We start from the raw sequence: 20,231 nt of genomic DNA, 5'->3' as shown, positions 1-20,231 counted from the left end.
TATAAAATGTTTAGAAAATACTGGGTTTAGGTTTTTTGCACAAAACTTAAAAAAATAGAAAATAACGTCATGACGGAAGCTACAGAAATTCAATCCCCACCAACTTTTCTAATAAAAGTAAGTCGAGAAAATTTTTCAATTTTTTGAATATAAGTCTTTTATGTTATGTTAAAAAGAGTTTTTTTAAGTTTGGCATAAACCTTATTACGGAAATAGTTTCTCTTATCAATAAATTTCAATATATATATATATGTTAATGGCAATTGTAGCTTTTAATAAGGCTTTTGATCAACTATCCAATTTAAATAAAGATATCGCGTAATCCAAATGACAAAATTGATTTTAGAATTTTTCCTGAATTAATATCGATATTGCTGTGGGAAAAAACGCAAAAAAAGTTTTTATCCATAAATGGTATTCATAATTTATTTGTTTTAATAAACCAAAAAATGTGATATTTAGAGATTTAATGAAACAATTAATACAACAGTACATGATAAAGATGAAGAAATAAATCAATCTTTGAATCAAGATTTTAAGTAAATTAGAAAAAAATTAACTGTAATAACTTTTAAACAAAATAATCCAGAAATAATAACATAGCAAAACAATATTTCATAATAATTTTTAAATTTTAAACAAAAGAATATAGTATTTTTTTATCTTAAACCTTAACTTTTGTTTAAATTTCATCTATTTTTAGATTTTTTATCAACAAAGACGTAGAACTTCGCAAATCTTACGCTCGTTTACGCCATCTAGCAATTATATTATTTTTGTGCGCGGTTCTTTCTCTAGCCTTGGCAGTTGCGGACATAGAAATCAGCAAAAATGCAAGACAGTTGGTCGCAATAGGGTTAAATTGTAACGACACTTTCATAAAGGGATGGACTCGGTAAAAAACTTTTTTTTTCATTTTTAAAATTGCATAAATAAATAAATAATTTTTTAGATTTAACTTGAGTAATTGCATCACAAAAAGACAAAATGATAGTCTAAATCATTTACTTTATTTGCTTTAGTTATTGTCCAAACTTACTAAACGAGAGTTTTGTAATAAACGGATCCCTAACTCGTGGAAGTTATTTTAAACGTTGGTACAAAAGTCATGTGCAATTTGCCTATACCGAAACAGTTACAGGAATTGTAATAAAGGTATTTTAATAATTTCAACACTCCACTATTAAATGCAAGTTAATTAATTAAATATCAAATAAAAGTATTCACCAGATTCAAAACAATACATATTTTTATAAAATTTGTCTTAATATTAACAAACTAGACAGATATATACTTCTTTTTTACAGTCATGTTTAACCTTGCTTACATTAGTAATAGCATATGGGTTGATTGAATATCACTGTGCGGAGTTAACTGTGTTAAGGTTGAAGAGATATATTCCAGAGGATAGCCCGTTTACAAAATCACCAAAAATAAAGTATAGCTTAAATTTTGAAATATTTGATTTTAAAATTGCTGTAAAAGAATTTCCTTAGCATTTTTATTTAAAGACATATTAAACCATTAAACCCGTTTCACAACAAATGGAAAACTTTAAAATTAAGCATATTCAGATATTTCTAGTTTTCATTTCAACTTTCATTTTTTTATCTTAATTTTTACTTTTTAGGTCGTTTACTTACAAGTTTTTACTTTCTTGTTTTTTCATTCCACCTCTCTGTGATGCTTGGATCCCCTTCGAGTTTCAACTTATAGTTCTAGTTCGAATTCTGGTTTGCGGAATCAAAATATTGAAGGAATGCAACGAACTCCGATATCACAGGTATTAATATAAACATGTGATGGTTTAATCGTTAATAAATAATGCGCCCTTACCCGACTCATATTTGCTGTAGAAAAGAAGTATTAATTACTTAAATTAACGTTAAAGCTACATATGGTTAAATTAACCATATGTATATTTTCATTTTTATAGATTAGGAAACGTATTATCTAACCTAGCTCGGGTAAAAATCCACAGCACATTTCTGTTTAAAACTTATTTTCTCCGATACCCGAAAACAATTCTTTTCATCTTTTATTTGGTTGTCGTTGGGTTTCTTCCTTACTTAGTCGTCATCACTGAAGCTTTAGAAGAATATGAAATTGCATATCTTGTAAGTATGACGTCACAATTTAACTTTTTAGCCGATGGTAGTAAAAGGCGGGGGCTTAAATTTAACGTCACAAAGTTAATATCTAGTCACGTCACCTAAAAGTCACGTGATAACCATATCCTTTGTAATCGAAATATTAATATTAAAGAAGAATTATACCCTACGTGACGTCATTGTAAAATAAAAAATGTTATAACCAAACTTTGCCTATAGGACGCATCATGGTTAATGATGGTAACAGTAACCAACCTCGGCTCCGGTGAGGTTAGACCACATGGCATTCCGGCTCGTATCGTGGTCGGTTTAGGGTCGATGATAGGTATCCTATCGACTGCGTTGTGGGTAAATGTGTTCTCAAAATATCTGGATCTTCCCAACGAAGAAAGGAGGATTCTAACTTTAGTGGAGCACCAGAGTAAGTGTCTTGACTAATATGTTACTTATAACAGTAATTTTCTCGAATAATATTTTCAATTTTAAAACAGCTTATTATTTTCGTAGGAATAAGAAGAATGGAACGAAATAAAGCAGCTGGATGTATCCAAGCCGCGTGGGGGCGTTGGAGGTCATACAAGAAAAACGGACAACAATCAAACAAGTATTTAGCCCAAGAAAAAATTTGTAAAAAAGCAATGTGGGAGTGGAAATGCGTCAGACAAACTTGTAATGAAGGTAAATTTGAATTTGAATCTAAGTTTTTAGGAATTTTTGGATAAATTCGAATGAAAAATTGAATAACATGTAAACTGAAGCTTCATTTTTAAAATTGTCTGCAACACGCTAAAACGACTTATTTTTAAAACCACGTATTAAATATTAAATTGTAAACAAAAACAATCCAAAAAAGAGTACATTTACATAACCTACTCTTATTACAAACTTTTAACGTGGGTTAGTTCGTCGAAACTTGGAGTCCAACTTTTCAACAGAGGACACATTAATTGTTGCCAAACACATGGCTCGTAGGATGTCAGAAAATCAAATTAAACCTCTTGTTATCAATAAACGATCCATCGGCAAGATCACGTGGTAAGTGACGTCAGGGTACATTATTACGAGAAATTTTATAACAAGTAGTTGAAAAATTACTCTGGTTGATAAAATAAAAAAGCGCGATTCTTGTTAATGAAAATTATTGCGGTTTTAATGCAATAATGTTGTAAGTAGTGACGTCATAAAGACATGGTATGACGTCATCATGTTTTTTACAGGGACAGAAGAGGCTCAACCCCCTTTACGGGAATGGTATCCAACGTCGTTCGACCATTCACACAATTCAAAAAAGTAAGTTTTAATGTTTAATGGTTAGAACTTGTTTATTTTAATTTGTTAACCCATGGTCATTATGACGTAGAGTAAGACGTCATTTCTTGAACCACGTGACGCGGAAAACAGGAACAACCACGAACATCGCAGGTTTAAAAAATTCTAACTAAATTTAAAACCATTTTAAACAATGTTTCAGATGTAACTCCATTCTTAATTTTAATTATTTAACAGCCCAACTTTAAACGTGACTTCTGACCAGTTCAGCACTCAACGAAGTGCCACAGATAAAAGCATGGCACCGACACAAAGTACACAAGTGTGTTACAACATTTGTTTAAATATATAAATATGAAACATGTTAAATAAGTTTTATTTTAGCCAAAACGCGACAAAGAGAAAGTGAAACAACATTTAGCAAAAATCGAAGACCAAGTTCATCGATTTCAACTGTCTGTGACGTCACAGTTAGAAAACCTTAACGTCGCGATTCATAACTTACATTTAACCATCGAAAGTTCAAACAAATATTAAAACAATATAGTATGACGTTATAAGGTTGCTTAAAAACGATTTACGAATTTGTTACTAAATAAACACAAAAATCCGACAAAAAATGCACTTATTACATCACAATGACCACGTGACCTTAACTCGGACAAATCACTTACAGATATTAGTTTGATTTGTTTTTAACCTACTAATAAAGGCTCCGTGGTTAAGTTAATTTTTCTGATAAATTATTCAACGGTTAAACCGCCAACCTTGAACCCAAGAGTGAAGAAAGGATTTTAGTGCAAGCCATATGTTGTGATTACTTATTAATTTCTATGTCGTTCACATTATTAAGAAGTCGAATTTAAAGAAATTTTAGTCAGGTAATTAATGTATTAAATAATCGTAAAGGAAACTTAGTAAAATATGGCAAATACCAAAAGTTTTGTTATAGACAATAGTGAAGTAAAAGTTTTTAAATATTTCTTCAAAAATATATTTAAATGTTCTAAAATGTCATAAGTCGTAAATATGGAGTTTATTAGTTAGGCAAATTTGGGAAGTAATTTTAACGAGAATACTTATAAAAAAGGGTAAGCGTTATAGAATTATAGAATGTTACTCTGGTAGCAAAAAAGCGTTAAAAAGCTGTTGTACAAATTTAAAAAATAAAATTCAGAAAGAAATTGTGGTCAATTTAAAGAATCCACGCTGCTAGGGTTGGTAGAAAAATAAGTTTAACTCTTTAACCGGCCACATTAAATTATATGCCTTTACAACCAGCATGATTTGGCGTCTAAAGTCGCCTTAAATTAACAGAAAGTTGTTTAGAAAGACTAAGTATTATTACCTACAAAGCCTTTAAAGTTGTGATTTTAAGCAAAGTGAAACTCAAAAAGTTTTCGTTTAGTTCGAGGCTCAATTGAAAACAAATCTTCACAGGAAATATTAAGCAAACGGGTATTCTCCCAAATTAAAATATAAGTCGAGCTATGTTTTTTTTTTATGAGGCATTTTTGGTGGCTACAAAAAGGGTAAGTTAGCTGGGAACGTCTTACATGTGAAGACAAACAGACGTCGGTAAAATGGAAGTAGTTGCTCCATTACGTCATAATACAAATTTGCGCGTCATTCGGCAACTACTAATTAAAGTTTAACGTAGGTAAGTCACATCGAAATGTTATTTTTATGGTTTAGTAGATTACAGATTTTAGCTGGCCTTTTGGACATTGTTAAAACCTAATTCTTCTAAGTAAAGAGAAAGAAAGGGGATTTTTAGTATACATCAACACTTTATCTTAAATCATCTAACGTATAGCAGAAGTTAGAGTATTGGCTAATTTTAGGTCGCATATTTTTCCAGAGTAAAAATAAACTACTGGTAGTCTGTTAGTTATATTAAATCTCAATAATATTTTTGAACCAAAAAATTAAATTTGTTTGTTTTAAATATATACCTTATTTAATTTTGCCAAATTCAAGTTTGAAAATTGTGGTTTTCTTTCTGTAGCCGAGGGCGTTCGCTTTAAAATTAATCGAATTTAGATTAAGAAAAAATTATTTTGCAATCAGTTAGTCATGTGCTATATTAGATAACATATATAAAAGGGTATTGGGTATATTTCAATCATAACATAACATGGTATAAATACTTCAACTAGTACAGAGTTAGAGTTAAATTCTTAAGGTTAATATAGTATAAAGAGTTGAACTGAAGGGTTAATTAAAGTAAGTGGAAAGTTATTAAGAACTGTTTTGCAAATTATTATTGTATAAAACGCTATTTCCAGGATAGTAAAAATTTGTTAAACTATACTTAAATTTAAAAAAAAACTTTTGAACAAGTATATTTAGAATCAGTTGTTAAAGTAATCAGCTACTGTCATTTTTTCACATTTTTAAAAATTAAACACGATAAATTTGTCTGTGATAATTAAAAAGATTAAAAAAGTTATATAAAAAATATTTTTACTGTTTTAATAAATAGGTTGTGTTCTAGTAAAATATATTTTTCGTAGATTTTCCCAAATTGTAGAAATACACAGAGCAAAATTTCTTGATAAAAAATCCGTTACAAATATTATTTCAATTACCATTATGTCACGTGACCATATTACAAGTCACGTGACCTTTCGATCATATTTGCTGGGCACAAGTGTCACTCGAAAACCCGGAGAATATTTCAAGTAAAGAAATCTTATAAAGTGACGTCACTGAAGAGGCGAGAGAGAAAAAAATTGGCAAAATTTTTGTCATTCTGAAGCGGGCGGAAATTTATTTACGAGCGACGTCGTAAATTTTTTAACAAGTTTTAATAATAAATTTAGTGTCTGGAGAATAAGAAATATTATTATATCTTAGCAGGTTTAAGATTTAGGCATCATAACTTTTCACAAAATGGACTAAATTTAAACTTAAACTACCTAAGTTATTAAGAAATTGGATTTACGTGATAAAATTTTCTGAAAAATATCAAGAATTCGAAGAACTTGAAAATGACCCGACATTTATACTTGGGCGTGGTATTAGCTCATGTTACAATATTAGCTACAATCGCCGGTAAGTTACATCAATCGATGCCCTTAGGCAAATCTAGTAAAGCTATATGAATAACAGAGCTGTATTTACAAGTGTAGTATCCTGTCCTTAGCCTAATAATACACAAGTCCGTAATAAATTGTTTTTATGTAGATTTTTAAAAATTTTTTTGTAGGATGTTTGAAAATCCAATATAAATAAATTTTCTTATTTTTTCGCAGCTTCGGAATTCCAAGTTTTCCAACCAATTGGTAAGTTAACTTTATTAAAACATAAAACAATTTTATTTAAACAATTTTCAATTTAAAAAAATACAAATTGTTAGGTATATGTTTTTGAATAAGGTCGCGTGACCAAATATTCTTTCCATCACGTGACTTGCAACTTCATTAAATAATGACGTCATAATTGGTGTTAACAGAATGCAATAAAGAAGGCGGATTCTTGGTTTATCGAACTTGCGTTTGTAACTATGGTTACACGGGACATAAATGTGACGTCACGCTTGTTTTCGAAGAAACAGAAATCATCGAAGAGGCGAAGTCGCAACGCGACACTAAAATTCACGCAGTTGAGTCACAACCTTTGTTTCAATACAATGAACGTTTTAAACGTCAATCGGACATGTTTAGCGGCTCCGGCTCGGGGGAAGAACCTGTGACGTCAGCGCCTGTGACAAATTCAACTATGACACCATCACCCACGGTTTCGTGTAAATTTCCGCAAGTTTTTAACGGAAACGAATGTTCAAATGCATCAAGATATTCGTTAATGATAACAATCGACCAGAACTTTAATGCTCAATTTAACAATAGAACCTCAACCGAATTTCTCAATTTCACGACAACTCTCACTGATTTTGTAAGTTATATCAATTTTCTAAAGTGAACTAATAGCAATTTCTTTGTAAATGTGCAGAAAATTTCAGAAAGTAAATTATTATGAATTAAAAACCAACAAACTTAAGCTTAAGCAAAAATCTGAAATATTAATCCAATAGCTAAACCATCAAACACCCTTAAACAGAATTGCATAAAATCTGTTAAAAAATTAAAAACTTTTTATTTTAAATGGATTTGTTATAAAATAAAACAAAGGAAATGTTTTTATTTTTTTTGTAAATTTGAAAATTATTTTAGATCAAACGAGTTATGAATGGAACAGGTTTAATTGACGTCACAATCACGCAATTACGTAACGGGTCAATTGTTGCGACTGGTGACGTCGCATTTGAAGAAAAGTCCCCACCGAGGACGTCACCCGATATTACAATTCTTCTACAAGAAAGGTTACGAGGTGTTAACTCGACTTTTGATTTTCAAGTTATTTCAGCTCAAGGTAAAAAAAACTCTTTTTAAAAAAAATAATTTTTTTAATTTAATTAAACACTTTATTTTAGTCTTAATATCCTGGCTTTTACAAACTTAAATTTAATATTATTAGCCATATTTACCAAACAATTAAAAGTGAAAGCATTTGTTTATGTTCAGCATAATAGCAGATTATGCAAGAGATTATTACTAAGACGTTCACGTTGTTTAAAGTAATATCTAGTTATTAAATAACGTGGTAAGGCCAAGCAATAATTTCCACGTAATATTGAATATGACTAACATCATTTTGGGTTATTTACATAATAAAAATACCGTTATTATCACATAATTAATTGCAACATATGATTTTTGGTCATATCTGGGCTCTTTTTATACTTAACAAAGAAATTAAAAATAACGGAAAACCCAATATTACCTTATTTACGACAACAAATTTTACTTCATTTCTTCTAAGATGACAAAAATAACACAGTTACTCATTTCCATTTTCTCAATAAACGTCACAAAAATTACGTCCTACGTAAAAAGTTACGCAACGCTACTTATTGTTACACAGATAAACAATATGACGTCATAAATATAATTATTTAGATATAGACGAATGTGAAACCGCAGATGTATGTTCTAATGGTTTAAATTGCGAAAATACGGATGGATCATTTTTGTGTGTTTGTGAGACCGGCTCCACTATAGATTCAACGTAAGTTTTATGGTTTGAATCCCAGTATCGGCAACTTAAATTTATTATTTTAATTAGTCAACTAGATGTTAATTAAGAATAAAATGTAAGAATTGGGATAATTTATAAGTAAAAAATAACGCAGCAAATTTTGGATGACGTAATTTATTTACAGAACTGGAAACTGTACCAGTCCTTGTGACGTCACCACGTGTAACAATGGCGGAGAATGCGTTGTTATTGGCAACGGGATCGCGATCTGCAGGTCAGTCAATTCAATAAAAAAATTTTATATCAGTTTCAGTAAAATGTTCGCAAACAATAGTAAACTATGACGTCATAAATATTAAAGTAACATTCGCGATTTATAATTGTTTAACTAAGGGGGGGTAAATACGACAATAACTGTAAAGTCCTCAAATATAATAAGACGCCAATTACTGAAACAATATAAAAAAAAGTTTTTGTGGTTAAATTTTGTTACAATTTAAATATCGAAAGTAAGTTAGGCCTATGGGTAGATTTTTACTATCTTTGATCTCTAGTTTACACCCTTAATAAAAACTAAAAACATTCTTGAGAAATCAATAAAAATTTGTTATTTCATTTTATTAAAAAATATTTTCTAGCGAATAAATATTGAAATTTATTTTATTACTAAAATTTTTAACATTTTTGACGTTATTTACTTGATATCTAGTTTAGTAATAAAAAAACAATAAAAAGTTACTACAAATAAAACAAATAAATATCGGAAGCTCGCAGATTCACATTATAATATATTCAACTACTTTATAACAAATCAAGTAATTAAACTTTTTATTCAGTTGTCCAGACGGTTACAGCGGCCCACAATGCGCTACAGCAATTAATACCTGGATAAATGCGGTGATAGCCCTGGCTGTTATACTGGGATTTATTTTACTTGTCATTATCGGAATTTTTATCTTTATTTGTGTAAGAAGAATGCGCAAAAAGAAACGAAGTCACACGTTGCCACTAGTAACCGGCTTCCGGTCAACAGCAGAGCCCAGAGTCATGGTAAATTATAAATAATTTATCCTTATATTACTTTATGTTTGATAAAGAACTTTACTCGATCTTAAACAAATACAACCTTATAAGGCATGATTAATCACACATACGTCACAACCAGCTTAATGTGACGTCATAAGGGTCACTTATGAACACATAAAGGGTGTGTATGATGATAAGGTACAAGTTGTTTTAAGAACACAAACTTTGCTTTCAAGTTTGTTTTTGTTTTGGTTTAGGGCGGGTTCGATAATCCGAACAACGTGGAAGTAGAAGAATTAAAGCCACCTTTCCAGATAGAACACATGAGCCACGCCACCGTGAGTTATATTTACTTTGCTTTGTAATTTTTGTCTTTAATTTTAAGTGCATGTTGGACAGATGGGCACATCTACTAAAATCTTTTTTGCCGTAGATTAAGTTTTACAAAATTTCACATAAACAGATTAAATTTAGCCCATTAGTTCTTACAATTACACTGCATGTAATAAGAAAGTAACCAACAAGAAATAACAAATTTGTACCAAAACCTACACGACCGAATTATAGACAAACAAAAGTTGACCACACTTGACCACAAAATCCCAACCCAGACTTAATACCCACAACCCACCCCTTCCATGCTTACACACATAAGCAATAAATGACCGCTCTTGTTTTGATAAATTTCGAGCTGTAAGTAGGCAATCCAAGCACTTTTTAAACACTCGAAATATCAAAGCTGTTAGCTAAACTATTGCGGTTCCATTACCTGTTAAGTTGTGGATTTTATGTGAAAAAGAACAAATAAGAAGGATTCGATACTAACCCATTTTTTACAATGATTTTCTGTATAGACCAATTTATTGCAAAAAAATACCTTTAAAAAATTATGTGCTAGCCGCTTTTTCTAAACACAAATATTTTACTTTAGAATATTAAATCAAGTGATGAACATTCGCGCCCAATTTCAATGTCAACGTTTAGGCCGCCAGATGACGCAGTTGAAAACGAGGAAGACAAATTATGAGGATAAAGTGTAACTTCCAATTTTTAAATAACTTAAATTAAAGTGCAAAGAGCTTTTTATTGGCCGTGTACCTAAAAATGAAACAAGCGATGCTCTTCCATTTTAGCATAAATTTATATGAATTTTCTTTTATTTAGTTTTTAAGCAAAAATACCCAATTATACATTGCAGTAACTGCCGTCCAATATACGTACTACAAAATTAAACTATTTTGCTTGCTATCGCGTAAAGCTAAAATTGGCTGTTATTTACACACGGGTCACAGACCTATGCAATACTGTGCCCATAAACCTTACAATGTAAGCGTGTATGATGCTTTAATAAAGCTGAATTACGTTCCAAATTAAACATAAAGTTTAAGACAGCACTAATATATGTTTATGATGTTATTGCAGCGGACAAACGTATAACACAAAAGTCACTCACTCACTTTTGCAGTTGGGCGCAAATAAAACTGCATTTCGCAAGCATGGTAGCGTCACAGTGCCACCTAACGATTGTTTAAAATCACGAATTATCAAATTTTAAACACAAATGATTTTACTTTGTTTTTTTTAAGCTTTTTGTATTATTTTAATCATGTAGCGTTTAGAAGTGATCCTTTGTTTGTTTATTTAACTATTATATAATAAAATATAAAATACCAATGGCACTGTAAGAAATTTTCATTGTTGACAGACAACCTATTTAAAAATTTAGTAATTATAAATATAAACCACATTAACGAATACTTTTACTCAACTTAGCCATGATGAAAAGTTTATAATAAACATTTCAAATCTTAAACTTAGTAATATTAAAGTAGATATACTAGTCATATACTATATCCTGGACTGGATAGGTTTAGCTTAATTTTGCCAGTATAATTCTAAGTTTAACTAATACCCAGTGACAATGGAATCTTAGGATAATTTATTTTAAATAGCAAACATAATATAAAACAAGATGAAATTCAAGGCCACGCCCATTGGCCAGCAGGTGGCTCTGCACTTAACGGTTCCCACGGTTTCCAGGATTTAATTTTCCTTGCAAGTTTTAACTCGGCTTTAGCTTGAACAATCACCTCCTCAAGTTGACCAGCATTTATTTTCTCTTCCAATAGGTCAAGGTCCTTAACCTGAAAAATAACTGACGTGTTTAAGGATTTTTTTAATAAAAATCTATAACAAAACACGATAAACAAACCTCTATGTAAATAACATTCAAATATGATATAAACAAAAAATTACAAAAATAATCAAACATAAACAATTTAATAGCACTTGTATATAAGATCTACGAGTTAAGTAATTTAGTTTTTAGTTGGACTTTATAAAAATAAAAACCTCATTAACAAGGTTAAGTCTCTGGTTGGTTAAATCCTCGGTATGTTTTCTGTACAAATAATTTTTTGGCATCACACTGAGAGATTCCAATGTATGACCGTACAATATTCTTAATTTCTCCCTTGGTTGAAGTTCGACTGCTAAACCCACTAGGCCTGTGGTCTGATAAAAAAAGCCCAATTCAATTTTGCTTAATAAAATATTAAAATGTATTTGAAGAACCCAATTTAATATAAAAAAAATCATACAAAATGTATAAATATATATTATTAAAAATTTTAGGTGAGCTTAACATTTTCCAAAATAAAAAATTAAAATTTACTTACTATTTTTCTAGCCATCTTTAACCCTTGATAGTGATCCTATTTACCAACAAGATAAACTAAACAATCTAAAAAAAGAATAAAGATGTGATTAAAAACTAAATCTATGATTGGGAAAACAAATTTGAAATTTTTACGCTTAACTTGCCATGTAAAAATCAACTTTAGGATACTAAGTATGAATTTTGAATGAGATACAATATATAGTTGCTTTGTTACTATACCTACAGTTTTGTTACTTGAAAAATATAATTTTAAAGAATATTAGAATAAAAGTATTTTTAGTTTTGTCCATTTTCTTGATTTTTCTGTTTTGCAGCAATTTGAATTTCAAGTTGAACAATTGCTTTCTCAATTTCATAATTTTTGCTGACAAGATTCACCCAATTATTTTCCAAGGCTCTTAACTTTTCTCCAGCTAAAACTTGTTCATTTTTTCGTTGCCAATTTACATCCTGGATGCTTCTTTTTACATCTTCAAGTTTTTTTTGTCCATTTTTAAGCATCAGAATTAAATGGTCGTTGTGAGATCGCCATGCGTTACAACCATGCTCCATCATTAAATCTAAATTCTCAATCCTAACTTCTTGGTGTTGTAACTGTGCTTGTGAATTCTTCACACACTCCTCCCAAGCTGTTATATCATTTCTTTGGCCACTAGGAGGAGTAGGAAGCTCATAACGACGCATGCTTAGCAACTCCATTGGTTGACGAGCTGTCAACCTCTCAAATTCACCTTTCATAATATCAGACTCAAATGCGTGAATATTTGTCAGTGATAAATGTTGTAAATAGTTTTTGGTAGGTCTATACCTTCTTGTCTCTTCTTCTACCATTGCTATTGCGGCCTCACGAACCCCAGGTTCTTCGTAGCCTTTGTCAAAATACGGAAGTGCGTCGACTATCACCTCACCAGCCATTGTCAACTGTACAGATTCGTAAATACTGCAATTTAAAAACTCGAACCCTGTCTTATACTGCTAACAAATATAATGTTGATTATTGTAATACGATAAAAATTCTAAAACCATTATGTTTATAAATTAATTACCTAAGTAAGTGTTAAATTACTAAAAAAAGTCCTATATTTGGTACTTCACGGCAGAAAAAAAAAACAAAAACCATGTCTCGTAAAAATAGTTGCAAAAATGAGACCGAGTTGTAACCAATTTGTGCTTTACGAAAAACCCAATTTAACATTTAAAATGTATCCCTTTTTATAATTATTTATCCTTGATGAGGGAAAGTTGACTTTAAGATCTTATTATATTGTTCTCCCCCAGTTTTGAATATTATAGATTATAATTGGTATTTAATTAAGCTAATGATTAAGCGTTGACTTAGAAGAAGTTCATATTATTTATAGCGCCTAACTCAAAAGCGCTACAGTATAAAAGCAGTGGGGATCGATCCCAGGATCTTATGTAGTAAAGCTGAGTGTTTAACCACTACACTACTCCTCCTTACAGCCCCAATAAAAATTTAATTATTTTTGACCGTAAATTTAAATCAATCCACATTTAAGAAGACTATGTTGTTTAGCATAACAACCTACAAGTTGATAATTTCTAGTTTGAAAAATAAGGGATTTTTTATACATTTTATTTTTTTGTAGAAAACTAACTAGTAAACTAACACGAGAATAATTACAGAAAAGAAAAACCGACAAAATACAAATATATGAAGTTAACACAGTGTTCATTTAAAATTTGGTGAACTCGGATAAAAATAAAAAATACAGACTACAGCTAAATTAAATTAAGTACCAATTATTAATAAAAATAACAAATATTAACCATACAAAAATAGAAACGTACCGTTGTGACCAAAATAACAAATTTTGATTATAAACAAGTTAAAAAACTTTAGCAAATGTATGCCTTACACTTTTTCTAATTATTCTGCCTCCAACTTCCGTTATCACCAGTTGATGACCCTCCTTTCGACCCCCTCCAGGAGCTCCCCGAAGAGGGGCGTGATGTAGGTTCACCTGTTGAAAAAGTAGGATTAGGGGGAGGCCCTCTTGCAGTAAGACGACCTGTGTCGGGGGTTCTTAAAATCCGAGGTCGACTACTAAATGCTGATGCAAATTCCTTTCCCCTAAAATAATAAAATTTTGAAAAACTCAATTTCTTATAGTAAGTGGACTACTGCTCCTGACAAAAATCTTACTGTTTAGTTCCATCTTTTCCAGCGGGAAGAACCAAATTGTTGTGAGTTGGAAGTGAAAGATGTCGTTCAACACCGGTTAATTGAGTCATCAACTTTGAGGCCTCGTGATCTATCGTACTTTGTCGCAACCCCTGACTGTTTGCAAGCAAAAATAAAATTTTTAAATAAAAAATACATTTGAAAATTTATTTCCAAATTTTATTTACCTATCCAATGATTCCTTTATGGTTGAGTGAGTCGAATGTCGACTTGAAGGTCGTGACCCCCTGACACTTTGAGATCGTGACCCCTGATGGTCAATACTTGATGTTATCAACTGAAACAAAGTTATTTTAAAAATAGATAAATATTTTCTTAATCAAAAAATTTAACTTACAGTGTTGGTGTAAGAAGATGACCTCAAGGTCATGTGATCTGATCTTCCACTAGAGGTTACTATGACGTCACGACTTGGGGTTAAAGGTCGTGTTGGAATTCCTGTATCTAATACCAGCGATGTCACAGCTGGATTGCATAAAACTTGAAGATTCTAAAATGTAAAATTTAAGATAAAAAGGTGCCGTTGGAGATATAAATATTAAATATATATTGTATTAATTATAAATTAAACAATAAAATTGATAAAAAATAATTTTATTTAAAGTAAATTAAAATAGAATATCATGAAAAACAATTCAACTTAAATTACCTGATTATTATTGTTGTTATTAAACCCATTGTTACCGTTGTTACCCATAATCCCAAGGTACTCAGAGCACAATAATTCTTCTCCGCACAACTCGTTTGGGCGAGATTGAAGGATTTCATCCTTGTCAAGGTCAGCTTCCATGGCATCCTGGTCCTAAAGTAGTTACAACTGTTGTTTAAATATTTGTTATTACCTTCTGTGAAGAAACAAATTTAAAAAAAAAATTTTTAAATTCCGAAAACAATATTAACCTCGTCATCATCTTCATCTCCTTCATCACCAGACTCCTCCCCATTGTCCTCATTGTTGTCCTCTTTGTTAAGTTGTTGGATGATAAACTCGAGTTGGTGTTGAAATTCCTCTGCTTCACCCTCCATAAACTCCCTGGTAAAATATTTCAGTTGATACTAATACTTTCTAGTTTAGATTGTTATTTATAACCACATCTATTTGTTTTTCTACTATCCGAGGTGTTAAGGACACTACATTTTTTACAACACATTACAATTGAATATGCTTAGAGGTACAGGGTTTGATGCCCACTGAGGCCGATAATATTATATTTTCTGATGGCAAAGATTTAGCATGTCTGTTTAGGCTAATACAACTAAAAAGCTATACTAAACTCAAACCATGTTGTTAATACACAAACAGACAAAAGATTCATATTTAAGATCACTCTACCTTAAAATTGCCTCCAAGTCCATCTCTAAAGCCTCTTTTCGTACAACGGGGTAGCTTAGAATACTGAACAAAGCTCCATTAATATACGGTCTCACTTCCTGGTTTTGGTGCCCAAATAAATCACTTAACACCTACAAAAGTAAATAAAAGAAAATAATTTCTTGCATAAATATAAAACAAAATACTTACATACAAAATATTTACCTATTTAAAAAATGCTACATTAAAACACTAATGTAATGCACCTTTAAAACTCTAGCAGCATCCTGACCACATTTCTTTTTTCCTGCTGATCTTAAACACAAGTTCATAAGCAAAGCTGCAGCATACTCCAACATGTAATCTGATAAATTATCATGGTCGGCTAATATTGTGATCAGCCAGTGGATCAGGTCACCTGTTTGTAATTTTATAATAGTTAATTTTGTTTAAGTAAACTAAGTAACAAAAAGCCACTTTTTTTCATATCACCTTAAGTTAATAGGTTTTTATATTTTTTATTGGAAAAGGGTGTGCTGTTATGACGTGTTTGAGCTATTCGTAAACACCGGGCTCAAGGGCGAATATTGCATGAAAATATTAGTTGAGAAATGTACCCATATTACAATAGTTAAAAGACTGACCAAATGGCGAGCTTTTGACTTACAATTATAATTAAACTTAAATAAGGTCTGTCCAAATTACAAACTGTTATGTAGTAAGTGTACTTAGGGTTACATCTAAGACAAATGCCATGCTTTAATTTCAATTTAAAAACTCCAACCCCCAGAACAACCCTTTGCAAAATTAGATGACAATATTAAAGTTAAGCTAATTAACTATCTAAGTTTCACTTGCCTTTAATCATTACAGATTGCAGCACTCTCCTTAAACTCAACTTCTGCAAACATCCAAGTAAATGTTCCTCGAATACTTGGTCTACATTGTTTGTATTTCTACATAATTGTTCCTGTAACCCTCCTATCATGTCGGGATTTAAACAAAGGTAAGCTCGACCTGAGAGAAAAAGTGAATTTTAGTTTAACAATAAACTTATTTTCTGTACATTTTAAATAAACTATGCCTCAGAAAAGAAAGGTATATTTTTAAAAGGTATGTTTTTAAATATTAAATAAATTTAATATATGAAGTATGACACACATACTATTTAAAAATTTCAAATATAGTTTTTAAATTTCACTAAAACCTATTTACCTTGTTGTAATGAAGAAAGAGCGTTATAAAGTCTTGCCACATATTGTCTGACCCCTTCGTCAGATTGTTGGAACAGAGCGAGCATGTTAAAGTTATCATTGGATAATTGACAGCTAAAAAGGTCATTGTCGATGTAGGAAAGCAGGACTGTGTCCCTTTGTTCACCGGGTTGTGATCTGTGATGAAATAATCAAGATATATTAAACCTTACTTGGTAGTTAACAAATTGTATGGATTAACACCAGTGGTTTTGGTTTTAATACATAAGGTCTTGGGTTTAATCTCCAGTGCTTTTACGCTGTCATGCTCATGAGTAAGACTATATAAACAATATGAGAATCCCACTAAGCCAAAAACCAATCAACAGACAAGTTATTAATAAAGTATATATAGTAAAGTCACAAACTGTCCCTCTAACCTCGGGGCTGAGTCTGGGTAACTAATTTCACCAAATGTTTAGGTTGTGAAGTATACCCACCTTCTTTAAGAAGAAAGAAATACAAAAGTTTGTTTAAAACATAAAATTTTAAAACTGTTTTTTTTTTCAAAAAACAGAATAGTTAAATGTAAATTAAACCTTGTCAGTCTCCATCTTAAAGCTTGTAGCAAAAGTAATTTTATCTTGTCCGAACCACTAGCAAGATCTTCTTTAATCTTATTGTAATCAAGTGAAGGCAGTAACAAATTTTCTTCTTTAATTTGAGGAAAACTTTAAATAAATAAAAATATAAAATTAGCATTGCAAAGAAAATTATCACTGTAAATTTTGAATAGCTTTACATAAATAAAAATATAAAATTAGCATTGCAAAGAAAATTATCACTGTAAATTTTGAATAGCTTTACATAAAAATATTATCATTGTAAAGCGAATAATACAATAAAAAATGTACAACAACCAAAAAAATGAACAACACAAAATAAATTAGAAGGCCAAATGGCTTAATAACATCAATAATATATTTATATATAAAAACAACACTTTTTATTAAAAAAATTTAACAAAAAAATATAGTTTTTTACTTCTCATGGACAATTGATGCTCTCAGCATGGACGAGGCTGTTCCAGGTCTAGTAAAATCAACGCTACCCATGCTCCCTCCTGCCACCCGGCTGTTTAACAACCTAGCACAAACTCGCTGTAGGTACTCTGGTGTCACCATGTGGCCGTGTACAGTTTGTTCCAATGAGTCGACAAGTTCTGCTGTGATACTTATTAAAGTGTGGTAGTCAGTCTGAAAATTTGAATATAAATTATTAATTACCAACTTGAATAACATGATTTATTTGTAATAAAATTTAAGTTTTAAAGTTTTAAATGCATGTTAGTTACCTGTAATTTATTAAATCTTTTCATGTAAGCACTACACCTCATTTCAGCTTGAACAAGTTGATTTTGAATTATTTTTGTGCTTTCCACTGATGGGTCTTCCTTTACTGACAATCTTCGCTTGTTTTTCTGACCAAAAAATAAAATTTGAAATCTTATTTCTAAATATTTGACAAAATATTAAATTAAGGTAAAAATAAAGATCTTAAGGCATTTTAGCAATTAAACTGAACACAATTTGTTTAACTCTTAAACAGCAACATAGCTTTTATAGTTTACTGGTATAACAATTATTATAAAGCAACGAACCACTAGTGTTATGAGAATGGGGGGTTCTGTAGCACATAATGCAGCAATTAAAAACCTGTCTACTCTGGCTCTAAGGTCTGGAATCCAATAAGTCTGTGACATAGGACATTGTTAATTGTTGTCTTGGTGTGATTGTTATATTGCCCTTAGCAATGTACTCATGTTGTATGTTGATATTATGCTTTGTTTATTTTTTGTAATCAAGGCATTTTTACGAATTTAAATTCATAAAAAAATTTAACTAAATTGTATATACTAGAAATATATACAGCCTATATTAAAAAACTATACAACCACAATTTTAATGTATTCGTTTAACAATTACCAGAAAATACTTACGATGTAAAATACATAAACTAAATTGTTTAAACTATATGTATATATAAGTCAATTTGTTTATAAGTCAAACTATATAAGTCAATTAAGTTTTATCTGAAAACAAAACATACTTACTGAAAATATTTCCTTAAAAGAAGGATGTTGCATTGGGTTTGGTACAAAAGGAAGAGCATAGAATGGTAAGAACTCTGTTGTTTGACTTAAATCCGATCCTATTATAAGGTATATATAAGTTAAAAAAGATGATATTAAAAAATCTACTTTTTTACAGTACTTTTTAATTTTAATAATATAAAATCTAGGCCAATATAAAATTTATTACAAACCTTTGGTTTCTAGAAATCTTTTAAATACTGTCATAGCATTTTCACTGGGGCTTGCCGTCTTTAGGTTCATAAACAAAATATATGTCAAAACCATCAGATTTTAAAAATTATTTTGTAAGGCAATGTTTTTTTTTTAAATTTTTAATAAATTCCATGCAAAGTTAAACAAAACTCTTGATTTACCGAACTGGATCTGCCAACTCTAATTGGATAAACAGCAAAATGAATCTGGATGTAAAATTCCAATCGCTGACAAGTTTGATCTTTTTCTCTGATATTTTTTGGAACTTTTTCCTCCCAAAGTTTCCAAAATGAAGCTGAATTTCCACTGTCAAATTCGAGAAGAATCGTGTTCTATAAAAATTAATAGAAAAATAGTTTTACATAAGATTTTTATCATAATAAAGTCTTGTGATGGCTTTATTAGTTTAGTATATCATTAACTTAGTAGTATTGCAGGTGTTGTTTTTGTTTATTTATTAATATGTCAATAAGTTTTTAATTAAACTTTTCAAAATGGAAAAAATTTAATGTCTAGCAGTGTTTTAACAACATATTTAGAGCAAAAATTAATTTAAAAAAGTTAGCTTATCTTGTACTGTACTTGAGTTGTTAACTTTGATCCATCGTCAAAAGTTTTATTTCCAGCAGGAATTGGTTTTCCTTTTTCGTTACATTCCAGCTGCAAAGCATAAACCGCTTTTTCCAAACCGGAGTAAGAAAAATATTCCTTTATAATTGAGTTTATTTCAGTTTCATATAAAGGCAAATCGGACGTCATTTTTAAACCTGTTTTTGGTTAAAAAAATAAAACTAAAATTTTGTCGCCAAATTTTTATTTTTCAGTTTAGCTATTTGGACATGGGTCAATGATTTTATTTGTAAATAAAGAAATATTTTAAGCGGTTGAAGTTTGTCCCCAATTCAGTTTTGTTTTAATCATTTTTTACATAAAAAAAATTCTCAATACAGACTTAAATAACTATTTAAAAAAAATAATAATAAAAATAGTACAGATCGACTGACAACCGAAAATAGTAATATCATAGATATTACTAATATAGTATCT

The 20,231-nt window shown here is 30.3% G+C and overlaps 5 protein-coding genes across 5 annotated transcripts; 2 read left to right on the top strand and 3 right to left on the bottom strand.

Moving 5' to 3' along the window:
* Window positions 1-69: 69 nt before the first annotated feature.
* On the top strand, window positions 70-3,917 carry LOC145745924 (uncharacterized). Its single transcript, XM_082564104.1, has 13 exons — window positions 70-117; window positions 463-539; window positions 704-895; window positions 1,023-1,155; window positions 1,308-1,438; window positions 1,631-1,783; window positions 1,937-2,117; window positions 2,331-2,532; window positions 2,619-2,789; window positions 3,014-3,146; window positions 3,285-3,401; window positions 3,618-3,702; window positions 3,765-3,917. Exons 1-13 carry the CDS (start codon window positions 70-72, stop codon window positions 3,915-3,917), a joined length of 1,776 nt encoding a protein of 591 aa, XP_082420230.1.
* A 2,327-nt stretch (window positions 3,918-6,244) lies between these two features.
* On the top strand, window positions 6,245-11,186 carry LOC145746465 (uncharacterized). The gene is made up of 9 exons (XM_082564755.1): window positions 6,245-6,437; window positions 6,638-6,667; window positions 6,838-7,277; window positions 7,556-7,754; window positions 8,342-8,450; window positions 8,605-8,694; window positions 9,257-9,470; window positions 9,704-9,784; window positions 10,378-11,186. The coding sequence occupies exons 1-9, from the start codon at window positions 6,374-6,376 to the stop codon at window positions 10,471-10,473; spliced, it is 1,323 nt and encodes a 440-aa protein (XP_082420881.1). The 5' UTR covers window positions 6,245-6,373; the 3' UTR covers window positions 10,474-11,186.
* A 182-nt stretch (window positions 11,187-11,368) lies between these two features.
* LOC145746467 (NADH dehydrogenase [ubiquinone] 1 alpha subcomplex subunit 5-like) lies at window positions 11,369-12,281 on the bottom strand. The gene is made up of 3 exons (XM_082564757.1): window positions 12,125-12,281; window positions 11,799-11,960; window positions 11,369-11,590 (listed from the first exon to the last, which is right to left on the bottom strand). The coding sequence occupies exons 1-3, from the start codon at window positions 12,137-12,139 to the stop codon at window positions 11,426-11,428; spliced, it is 342 nt and encodes a 113-aa protein (XP_082420883.1). The 5' UTR covers window positions 12,140-12,281; the 3' UTR covers window positions 11,369-11,425.
* Window positions 12,189-13,097, bottom strand: LOC145746466 (pre-mRNA-splicing factor SPF27-like). The gene has a single exon (XM_082564756.1). The coding sequence runs from the start codon at window positions 13,039-13,041 to the stop codon at window positions 12,403-12,405; it is 639 nt and encodes a 212-aa protein (XP_082420882.1). The 5' UTR covers window positions 13,042-13,097; the 3' UTR covers window positions 12,189-12,402.
* Window positions 13,098-13,712: 615 nt separating this feature from the next.
* LOC145746338 (lisH domain-containing protein ARMC9-like) lies at window positions 13,713-20,000 on the bottom strand. The gene is made up of 18 exons (XM_082564600.1): window positions 19,767-20,000; window positions 19,346-19,516; window positions 19,163-19,220; window positions 18,951-19,048; window positions 18,498-18,590; window positions 18,192-18,317; window positions 17,882-18,093; window positions 17,437-17,568; window positions 16,860-17,035; window positions 16,503-16,661; window positions 15,911-16,062; window positions 15,666-15,796; window positions 15,233-15,365; window positions 14,982-15,134; window positions 14,670-14,822; window positions 14,500-14,609; window positions 14,294-14,428; window positions 13,713-14,221 (listed from the first exon to the last, which is right to left on the bottom strand). The coding sequence occupies exons 1-18, from the start codon at window positions 19,941-19,943 to the stop codon at window positions 14,014-14,016; spliced, it is 2,577 nt and encodes an 858-aa protein (XP_082420726.1). The 5' UTR covers window positions 19,944-20,000; the 3' UTR covers window positions 13,713-14,013.
* Between the last annotated feature and the right edge of the window lie 231 nt (window positions 20,001-20,231).

Source organism: Corella eumyota, chromosome 3, assembly GCF_963082875.1.
Source record: "Corella eumyota chromosome 3, kaCorEumy4.1, whole genome shotgun sequence".
In the NCBI taxonomy this organism is placed as follows: domain Eukaryota; kingdom Metazoa; phylum Chordata; class Ascidiacea; order Phlebobranchia; family Corellidae; genus Corella; species Corella eumyota.
Note: the sequence above shows the minus strand (reverse complement) of the source record. Positions and strands in the feature narration are given on the sequence as shown.

Coding starts and splice junctions, on each gene's coding strand:
- LOC145745924 (XM_082564104.1), top strand. CDS start 70: ATGACGGAAGCTACAGAAATTCAATCCCCACCAACTTTTCTAATAAAA. Junction 2,118..2,330: donor AATATGAAATTGCATATCTT/GTAAGTATGACG, acceptor CTTTGCCTATAG/GACGCATCATGGTTAATGAT. Junction 3,402..3,617: donor CATTCACACAATTCAAAAAA/GTAAGTTTTAAT, acceptor ATTATTTAACAG/CCCAACTTTAAACGTGACTT.
- LOC145746465 (XM_082564755.1), top strand. CDS start 6,374: ATGACCCGACATTTATACTTGGGCGTGGTATTAGCTCATGTTACAATA. Junction 7,755..8,341: donor TCAAGTTATTTCAGCTCAAG/GTAAAAAAAACT, acceptor ATAATTATTTAG/ATATAGACGAATGTGAAACC. Junction 8,451..8,604: donor GGCTCCACTATAGATTCAAC/GTAAGTTTTATG, acceptor ATTTATTTACAG/AACTGGAAACTGTACCAGTC.
- LOC145746467 (XM_082564757.1), bottom strand. Junction 11,591..11,798: donor GACTTAACCTTGTTAATGAG/GTTTTTATTTTT, acceptor GTTATTTTTCAG/GTTAAGGACCTTGACCTATT.
- LOC145746466 (XM_082564756.1), bottom strand. CDS start 13,041: ATGGCTGGTGAGGTGATAGTCGACGCACTTCCGTATTTTGACAAAGGC.
- LOC145746338 (XM_082564600.1), bottom strand. CDS start 19,943: ATGACGTCCGATTTGCCTTTATATGAAACTGAAATAAACTCAATTATA. Junction 18,591..18,950: donor CTTTTAAGGAAATATTTTCA/GTAAGTATGTTT, acceptor CCTATGTCACAG/ACTTATTGGATTCCAGACCT. Junction 16,063..16,502: donor GCAATCTGTAATGATTAAAG/GCAAGTGAAACT, acceptor AATTACAAACAG/GTGACCTGATCCACTGGCTG.